The sequence below is a fragment of the Anoplolepis gracilipes genome, chromosome 3 (assembly GCF_047496725.1).
Source record: "Anoplolepis gracilipes chromosome 3, ASM4749672v1, whole genome shotgun sequence".
NCBI classification, from domain to species: Eukaryota; Metazoa; Arthropoda; class Insecta; order Hymenoptera; family Formicidae; genus Anoplolepis; species Anoplolepis gracilipes.
Window position 1 is genome coordinate 14,209,210 of NC_132972.1, and position 10,298 is coordinate 14,219,507.

Here is a 10,298-nt window from a genome sequence, read left to right on the forward strand (position 1 = left end):
AGATTGTCTCGTCTGCCTCATATATCTTCTTCAGGGGGTTGTTCCATAGGGGTCCTCGTCGACAGGTTCGACCCGATATTGGTCCCGATCGATGTTTGCATGTGGTGACAGGATTATGTTTGAGTCACCGAATCAGTGCCACGGCCATTTGTCACCTCGAGATTAAATAGAGAACCAACTGCCTTCAAGGAACGAGGTAGGGCCCGGACACAAGGGTGACTACTAGATAATTCTCTCTCAAACCCACTCCCGAAAACGCCTTTACACCCTTCACTGAGATAAGATATTCTATGACACAAGCTATTTTGCCAGCGTATTAGCATCATACTACGATTACCTATTTTCAATGCAAGATTAAAGGTCTTTATTAATATTCGTTCTTTAATTTAATAATTAATTTATACAGGATGATTTATAAAGATTAAACTGGCTACGTGTAGTCATATTCTTCTCATTAAAATAAACGAAGTTTATACAGAACGTTTTAGTAAAAAATTAATGTTCAGTTAAGATTAAAAGAATAAATTTTGATGTTAATGTTAGAAAATTAAAAAAATGTTAAAAATTAAAAAAAAGAGAAAAAAATATAGATCTTGCATAAACTCTTATGTGTTTATATTTGTTCAAAAATATTTTCATTTTATATATGTATATATATACATATATATATATATATATATACTACATATTATTTTCACATAAAATTATATATATATAATGTAAAAAATATTTTTAAACAAATATAAACATAAGAAATTATCTACGAGATATATATATTTTTTAACATTTTTTAAAATTCGTTAACATTAAAATTTATTCTTTTTATCTTAACTAGACATTAACTTTTTAATAAAGCATTTTAGAAACATGTTTGTATAGAATCTTTTTTTCTCGTAATGAAAAGCACATAATTACATAAAATCAGTCCAATTTTTACACTTTATAATTTCCATGAAAATGCAAGAATATTATAGAATAAAAGTTTAGAATTACATATTAAAAATTAAATAAAATTAAATAAGCCGTGTATACGCATATATTTCCTCTCTACAAAGAAAAATTGAGTTAATTAAGAAATCTATGATAGAAAAAATATGCGACTTATATGTTATCAGTATATAAAACAAACATGTAGAAAAGTGGCAATATAGCGAGCAATATAATGTATGCATAAAAATATTAACAATCAAAAAAATTTCCTTAAATATTAACAGGAGATAAAATAAATTTTTTTTTTTTGCGAACAAAAGAACTGACAAATTCTTTTTATATTAAGAAAATCTTACAGAACAGAATTTTTAATTTGACTAAGAATTTTTAGATTTACACGTACGAAATAATTGTCAACAGGCTTGAGATAACAGACGCATATAAAAGGCTATAGCTTATCTTGAATGATAAAGGGCCAACTGATTCTCGCTCGTTCTTATTCTCGTTTTTCAATGCTTTTTCGGATAACATCTAACTGTATGTATGTCTGATGCAAGTATGCCCGATCTTTCGAACATGACGTATCTTTTTTATCATGTAAAAAAGGAAGATAGCATTTATCTGAATAATGTTGCTTTTGAAATCTAACGTTATATGGATATATTGCGCAACTATTATATCAGAATTATCAACTAATGACACGCATACATATCTGCACATTTTTACTCGATTAATTTGTTAATATATTAATCGCTACACAATAAAACTTGCTGAATCTTGACTGTCGCTTGTATTGACCAATTTAATCTCATATAATGAGGTCAAATGTCGAATATAAAGTCGAATATGCATGTTTGTTTTTATGAAAAATTGATTGCAATTTCTATTAATAGTAATTTCTGTTAATAAAATTGCTTTAAATATCTTTTATCTTTGTTTTCAGATCTTTCTTATTCTAAATTTTAAATGGTACTTCTTCGATATTATTAATCTCTTTCTCAACTTATTTATATTGTATAATCAAGTATTATATATATAATGAAAAATCCCGATCCATTGATTCTCTTTTTTTTTTACGAGTAATATAAAACATTTTATTTGATAAAGTTTGACTTTTCTGCAAACTTTTTCGAAGCAGATAAATGTGCCATTTTTTAGACGGATTTGGCATTTGAAACGGATCGAGGCATTTAGAAAGATGCAAAGCACAGCCACGCAGCATCTGCCCGTTTTTCCATGTGGCGCGTATGCACGTATGTGGACAGCCCTGACAAAAATCACGTACATGAAGGTGGGGTGCATAAATTATGGCGTCCGCCATGTTTGTCCCGTGGCGTGCCGATTGGACGAGCGAAAAAACAGGAATCCATCCCCCGTTTAAGTGCTCCCACACACGCTCGCATTTCACCCCAACGGCGAAACAGCCCGTTCCGAAATACGCCATTTCTCTTGGACGATTTAGAAATCTAGTGATGAAAGTTTTAGGAGAAAAAACTTCTTTGCGAGATTCATATTGCTTATAGAAGACTGCCAATCCTTCTAACTAATATGTTACCCATCTATTGTATTATTGTATTATTGTAGCTATATGTATTCCATCGTCAATTATTAGTATCTAGTTCTAAAAAAAGCTTGTATAAATTTTGCACAAATAGTTCTTTAAAGATCTATTTAGAAAAAAATTTGAATAAATATAATAATAATAACGAATAAAGAGAATTGACTTGACAGACAGCAAAATTATTTTTCAAAGCTACTTGTAATGCATTTTTTTAGAAATAAATACATAAAAAGCTTATCAAAAGGATAATGACTTGAATGAGATTTGATACACAGATGTAGGAAAAAGTTAAAAATTAATGGTTTTCACGTAGAATTAACGTATAGGATTTGACTACGGTAGCTGCTTACGGTAGAAGCTTACACCTGGTGCTGTTGTGCATTCAGCGCAAATTTCATTTCATTGTATTGTACAAAGGCAACACGTTGCTTACAATTTCGGACATTGAACTGCGCAAAACGTATGACGGAAATTTTCATAAAAGATGTTAGTATATCGAATATATAAGAAAATGCTTATTCGAGTTCATATTCAAAATAAAATAATATTATTTTAATATTTATATGTAAAAAAACTCATCTATTGTTATTAAAAATATTGTTTTGAGCTTCAGCATTTGTTAAATCCACATAAAGATTAATAAAAATAATTATTAAAATTATGTAAAGCAATATTTTATTTTAGAAAACAATCAATTATTGTAATAATCGTAATTGTCTTTATTGCGAAAATATTGTACTTATTAGTAGCGTACGCGAATATATAGCTAACTGATACTAGATATCAGTTTGAAATATGCGGTTGAAGATTTCTATCTGTGCCATTAGCATAGCACGTAGCTTATCGCTATCGAGAAGATTTATATCTTAATTGACTAACTGATTATCTAATATCCTTTCATTCAGATACTTGCGATTCGATCTAAAAAGTCTGGCAAAGTTACTTAAAAGCAATCCGACTACGTGTACATAGATATATATGCGTTTACCGGAATCTTCGTAAAAGTAAATACGTGTCTCTCTTTCGCGAAGTCAGCAAAGCGCATTTGCATAAAAGGTACTATAGCGACGTTATCGCGTCAGAGTGTCCGTGCCTACGTACGGATAAGCTGCTCCCTCCGCAGCAAGTCGGCGACTGCGGTCGCGTCGCGCTAATGGAAATCGTAAACATTAATTAGCAGAGCACCCGCGGTCCACGCAACTGGAGAGAGAAATGGGATTCGATTCTACCGTAGCAATATTCGACAACTGAAAGGCTTCTCGGTCTCTCGCAAGCGGGTATTCTCTTCCGCCCTTCGTGCCATTTGCAATATGTAAACCCCGAATTGTCGAACGCGATTATGATATATCAGCGATCAAGTTCCGCTCCAGTGTTGCTTCATGTATGGTGCATTGATGGATGATTCGGTGGCTTTGATCAACAAGCCTATTATATCGAGCGAAGCCGGTCGCGTGCATAATAATTCGCGGTTCTATTCCATTGACGATGTAAATATAATTTCTAGTTAATTGAACTCGCAACTTCATCAATGTGTGAATTGCGAATTATTAATAACATCTAAAGCAGTATAATGAAGCCAGTCTTTGGGTTATCAAAAGTCATTTAACTTAAAATATATGCAAAAAAAAATTATATGCATCTCTTTTTTTCCCTTTGCTACTTATATACATAATAAACATAAAATTATTTTTTATAATACGATAAGTTATAACACATCGGTGCAACATCGGCTTTGTTTCGCCGCTTCGTTTCGACATGTTTCCGGTAACATTTTACTATCTTCAATGCGTGTTTGCCGGCTTGTCGAGTTTGACCATTCGCTTACATTGTCAGCATCTTTTTTTTATGCGATTGTCTGTGTCGTTACTCGATAAAACCTATCGTCGTTTACGCCCTCCAAGCGATTGCTTCTCGCTCAGATTCGATATGAATGCCTAAACCATAAAGATTCAAATTAAAAAGCTATAAAATTTTGAATAAAAAATTCCGTTAATTAATAGTATAATATTCAAATAAATAATTTACATACAAGTAAAAATTACTTTTTTTAAATAAAAAATACGCATAGGATATTTTATATTACTTTGATGATGTAAATTCTTCGGTATATATGTATAATATTTTCTATAAATCAGACTAATGAAGTAGACGAAAAAAATAATTCACTAAAAATAAAATTTATATTTAATAATATATAATTCAAACCATCTATGTGCACGCTAACTTCCCTAAATTCTTCATTATATATGTTCATTGTATATTGAATATTTAAACATGTAAAATTAGAATTTTTTGAATGTTTAAATTATTGAATTTAAGATATTTAAGCAAACTTTGATTAAACATTTTTTCAATTTTTCTCGATTGCAAATATTTGAATCTTTAGATTCTTACAAATTCCTATTATAATATATTTCTATTGTAGTATATTCATAAAAGATGTAGTAATTGCTTTTAATATGTGTAATATCTCTATCGCTTGGTCAATTATTTTCATTCTTAATTGCCCTTAACGTATTCGATATATCACGCTTACGCGACCCGCGCTACAGGTGCGGATGGCGGCGTAGCTATGAAGAGACGATCGAGAGGATCGAAAACGAGCGGAACAAGGTCCCCTCGATTCAGCGATCCATGAAGCCTCCGGACGCGAGAGGCGTTGTAAATCTCTGTCATGCTCCATAAATCCCACCCTCGATATTGCTCTACTCGAGGTTATACAAGTATACATATATGTGTATAACTCCTTTTCCGGCGTTACCATCACTCGAACATAGATTTCAAAAACGGGAAAACATCGGCCAAGAAAGGGGAAAGATAAGGAAGTCCAACAAAGTATATACTGCTCGGCATTTTTGATCTCTAGGCAGACATGCTTCATAAATTCGCTCATAGCGCAAGTGGCTTTTATCGTGAAGAATCTACGCTATCTGCACCGGAGAGTGATATAAAATTTGACTAAATATATGGATGTTTTCTGTACAACACCTCCGGAATGAACCCTAGTTCAATGAAAAAACCGGAAGTGAGTTTATAAGTCCCTCCAGAGTTGATTATATATCATAAAAATGATGGCAAGACAAAACATCCAACTATACATATATAAGCATTGTAAGTCAGACGTACTAATTAGTAAATTAATTGAATTACGACAACGTATATAATTTTGTGTCAGTGGTAATATATAATAATATAGAATTATACGTATAGAATTCGTTTTATATTTTGTTATGTTTAGATACAAAAATTGTTTTTTAATCATCTCAAAAATCCAAATACCTTGCAAGCGCATATTGTTTAACCGATACGTCAATATAAATAAATTAATATCCCTATCACACGCAAATAACTCGTTTTCTATTACGTTATTATAATATACACATTTGAGATACAAGGCTGAAATTATAACTATTCGTATAATTCATTTAAATATTATAGAATATGTATGCGAAAAACACGGAACGCGCAATAATCTCCTGGCGAATTACGAAGAATGAGAATAAACTTGTACAAGTTGCAACAAAATTAGACATAAGAGATCGAGTTGAGAGATTGTTTCTTTTTTGCGGTTTAACACGTCCGTCTGTTTATGAATTCTTGAAAGTAATAGTTGCGAGTAGTACGGTAGACGAAATCCGGTTTTTGACCGCGTGCAGGAAGCTAATTATCTTATGATTATCCGAACGGACGTTGTGTTGCAGTCGCCCGTGCTCAACAGAAAATTTAAATAATAATCGTCAAAAGGGATAATACAAACTAAAGATTTATAAGATAAATATTTAAAAAAGAGTTTTAATATATAAACTACTACTTTTTTTTTTTTGTATAAACTATACATGTGAATATAAAATGTACACTCGGAAAGAGAGTGTCACACAACAGATTTCCATTATTTCTTTTTAATATGATGTAGAATCACATTTATTTCGTTTTTCGTTCGTCTATTTAAAGCCTTTTATACTCGTAAAAGACATGTACAGGAAACAAAAAATTCTGATAGATAAAAATCTTCCTATTCTAATACTACAAGGGCTCCTTTGATATCTGAGTTTGATCAACATTCACACAGAAGGGCCGCTTACAAACGAAAGCAAACAGGCAACCTACGGAATCGATTAAATCCTCTATTTTCCGTTGTAAAATTCTGGTGTTCTTGAGTGCTTTTATTATTTCATTAAATACGTATATTTTGGTCTATCTTTTCATTATTATCTTTAAAAGTTATTTTTTATATCTTTCATTTTTTTTTAGTCCTTACAAACAATTATTTTTTTGAATCAATATAATGATTTTAATTCTTATTTGCAAATAAAATGTTCAAAATCGATCACACAAACAAAATATTTACATTCTAGAAAGAGACATATTGCATTACGAATTACATTACAGCGAAATTATAAAGGGATTTTTTAATATTCGCGAAAAGTCACCCAAATGAAAATAAAATCCTACGGTTCGTTAGTTTCCATGGCATTTACAATTAATGGGAAAATGGTACCGTTCATAGATAATGGAAAAAATCCCGCGTACCACCGACAACGCATGTGATTGTAGTTAATGGGAATATCCCGAGGCACTTCGATTTCCAGTATTAATTGGGAAAGCTATAGCCTGCATTTCCACGTATTATCCGGTAAAAAAAGCGCCCTTTTTACAGAATTTTTTTCTCACCATTAGCTTGAAGCTAATTACACCTTTAGTCGACGAACAAAATTGCGTTTCGTATAAATTAAAATGGTTGCGCGTGGTCGCGACGGCGAGATATATTTTTCGGACGTAATAAAGAGAAATAATAAAGCGTCGATCCTGGTTTAATAAACGCGTAAAAATAATAGTCGTTAGGCATCGATGTATGTGTTTCATTAATATGAATAAAAGCGAAAAACCGATGCGCGTCTTCCGCTCATATAACGAAATAAATTCCCAAAAATGACAATTTTGTACGTAATGACAACTTTGTCGCTTTAATAAATAAATGGAGTACAAGCCAATGCTGCAAATTAACATGTTGAAACGGTATTAATAAATCTGCATACGTACGCACACGCAAGCTTGCTTTCCGGTTTTATCAGTGAAATTAATGATTGTTTGAAAAACGCTAACTTATATATCATCGCTGCGAATGGCGGCACAAATGCATCTCTAAATCATTTATTTACGATAAAAAGATCCATTCAACTATAAAAAATCACATTTTCTAGCAATAATTAATTTATTAATAATTTATTGTAAAAAATTTCGGATTAAATTAATATTGAATGTAAAAAAAAATTGTAAAGATAATATTTTATATCTATCTAAACAAAAGTATTTTGTCCTATAATGAAAATAAATTATTCAATCATAAAATAATTAGGTTTTTAATTTGAAACTGCATAGCAATTCTAATTTCTAGATGTAAAGTATAATATACGAAAACCACATAATACAAGTTCAAATATAATATAATAATTTGTGTGCATATTTAATAATTTTCAATTTTTTAAATTTATAAAATATTATAATTAATGAATATAAAATACGAAAGAATTGTCCAATGCAATATGACTGTTATATCGATATTTCATAAATTATTGTATATTTCTTTCAAACTGATATTGCAAAATACTTGGCAATAGAGTCGATAATTGTATTAAATAATAATAATTTGGATTGCTATTATTATTCAATAAATAATCTAAAATAAATGAAATATTAATATTTATGTTGAATACTAATAATTATGTTTTCAAAACTAAACTTTTTTAAATAACGAGTAGTAGAAGTATCCTTTTATTTTTCTTTCGAATAAAATTATATACAAATACATATATTTATATTCCGATTACGCCATGTTGTTCCAATATATTTGCCAAGCACAAAAATGCAATACCGAGCATAAAAATCAACATTGAAAATAACCTGTCTGTTATCTTGTTAAGTATTTATCTGGTTTCTCTTTACCTTCTCGCCACAGATTAATCGTGTACATTCACCAACGACTCACTCGTCCGCCACTTACCGGCATCGACCGCGCAATTGCAGTGTGGACTCGATTTCTCGATCTGACTAATATTTATTTTATAAACTCCGAGATTTTACTCGCGCACGATGAAGCGCGTCGTTTGATTAGCTTCTTTATGTTCGCCCGCCGAAATAATTGCTTATCAACAGAACCGCTTATCCAGCGGAAGCAATTATCGTTGAATCGCTGATATATTATACTAATACATGATTAGAGTGTACTCGGACAGATCGGTACAGAAATGATCGGCGATTCGCGCGTTATATATAGCAATCAGAACACAATCTGAGGTGCCATTTTACAAGCACGAGTATGTGGGTGTGTTAGCGCGCATTTCTTTTTTATCTCCTTCTAGACCAATTAAAATTTAAAATTATATCGAGTAAACGCAACGACACCTGCACAAATCTACATACCGGACTGACGAGTGTTTTATCCAGGCTTGTCTTTGCATGAAACTGATAGACACACGTATGTTGGCGTACGATGTACGAGAATCACTTTCAAATCGATCGACCTTGCGTCACTACCGGCGCCTTCTCGAAAGATCTCGGAAGAATCGAGTGAAATTCCTCGAAGCTAAAAACAAACGGACGATCTTTTAATCGTATCGTTCACGCTATCCTAAAAGGTAGCGTGTTATTTCAACGAGATATCGCATCTTCGCGTTATATTTATACATGTATTCAAGAATTAAACTGGTACAAGAGTCTGTAATTATGCACAAAATGCAAAATTGTTTATGTAATAATAAATTTATTGAGATAAAGATTAGTTTCAAAAAGTCGTCTTGTTTAATAACATTTTTATATCACTAGCATTAAAAAACGATTAATAATATAATAATATCTGATGTAAAATGTGAGTCAATAAAATTAATACTAATAAATCAAAGATTGAGAAAAAGATGAGCGGCACAACAGCGTTTCCTTTAGATCTGAAACGACACGCGCGGACAAGTTCGTTCGCCCACACGAACGTCTATCAATAGCTTCTTTCGTCAGGTCCATCGTGTAATGGTAGATTATTACGAGTTGTGAATTATGCGAACACACATGTACATTGAGAAACCGAGTGCCAGCATAAAATCACACTTACGGAATTAACATCGAGGCGAAAGAAATGATATCATCGATGATGATTTAGCGATATAAAAGATTATGCTGATTTTTTTAATGTAATTTAATTATATGAGATGCATATTTTTTACGTTGCATCTCACACATTGTTCTGTTGATATTCAGCAATTGTAGAAAAGAAAAGAAAATAAATTGATAACATTTGCTTTAATTTTACATTCATATTATTTAAATATATATTTTCTGTCGAAATTTCGTTAAATGAAAATTTGACTTGCAGATATTGCGTGTTTATTGCATAAATTTTATTTGCAATATTTATTTCAATACTTAAGTTTTCTTACTTCTTAAATTTTTGCAACACTTCAAAACAGCTATTAGAAAATAGATTCTCAGAAGAAATAATTATGTTATTTAGAGTAATATTCCGAGATAATATTACTCTAAACTTAGAATATAGAATTCTATGTTTTCTTCAAGAACCAGTTTTTTTTAAAGAAATAATTATATTATTGTATAATAATCAAGAGTCAGAATATAAGCCATTTATAGAAATACCTTGACGATAAAGAAATTATTATGACATGAAATCTGTGTGAATATACATAAAGTCAGTGATATAGACGTTCTTTTTTAAAGTGAGTTGTTTCGTAGAGATATTGGCATATTGACATATCGACGTTTCTTGATATCTATAATGATGCTAAATAATTTATCTTGTACT

The 10,298-nt window shown here is 31.0% G+C and overlaps 1 protein-coding gene across 1 annotated transcript in view; it reads right to left on the bottom strand.

Annotated features, from left to right (window-relative positions):
• Positions 1-8,964, bottom strand: part of Mesr6 (misexpression suppressor of ras 6) — a 227,755-nt gene extending 218,791 nt beyond the window's left edge. Inside the window, exon 1 of the mRNA XM_072888815.1 lies at positions 8,912-8,964. Within this exon, the coding sequence (XP_072744916.1) occupies positions 8,912-8,949 (38 nt within the window). The 5' untranslated portion in view covers positions 8,950-8,964. The remainder of the gene's footprint in view (positions 1-8,911) is intronic.
• Positions 8,965-10,298: the final 1,334 nt, after the last annotated feature.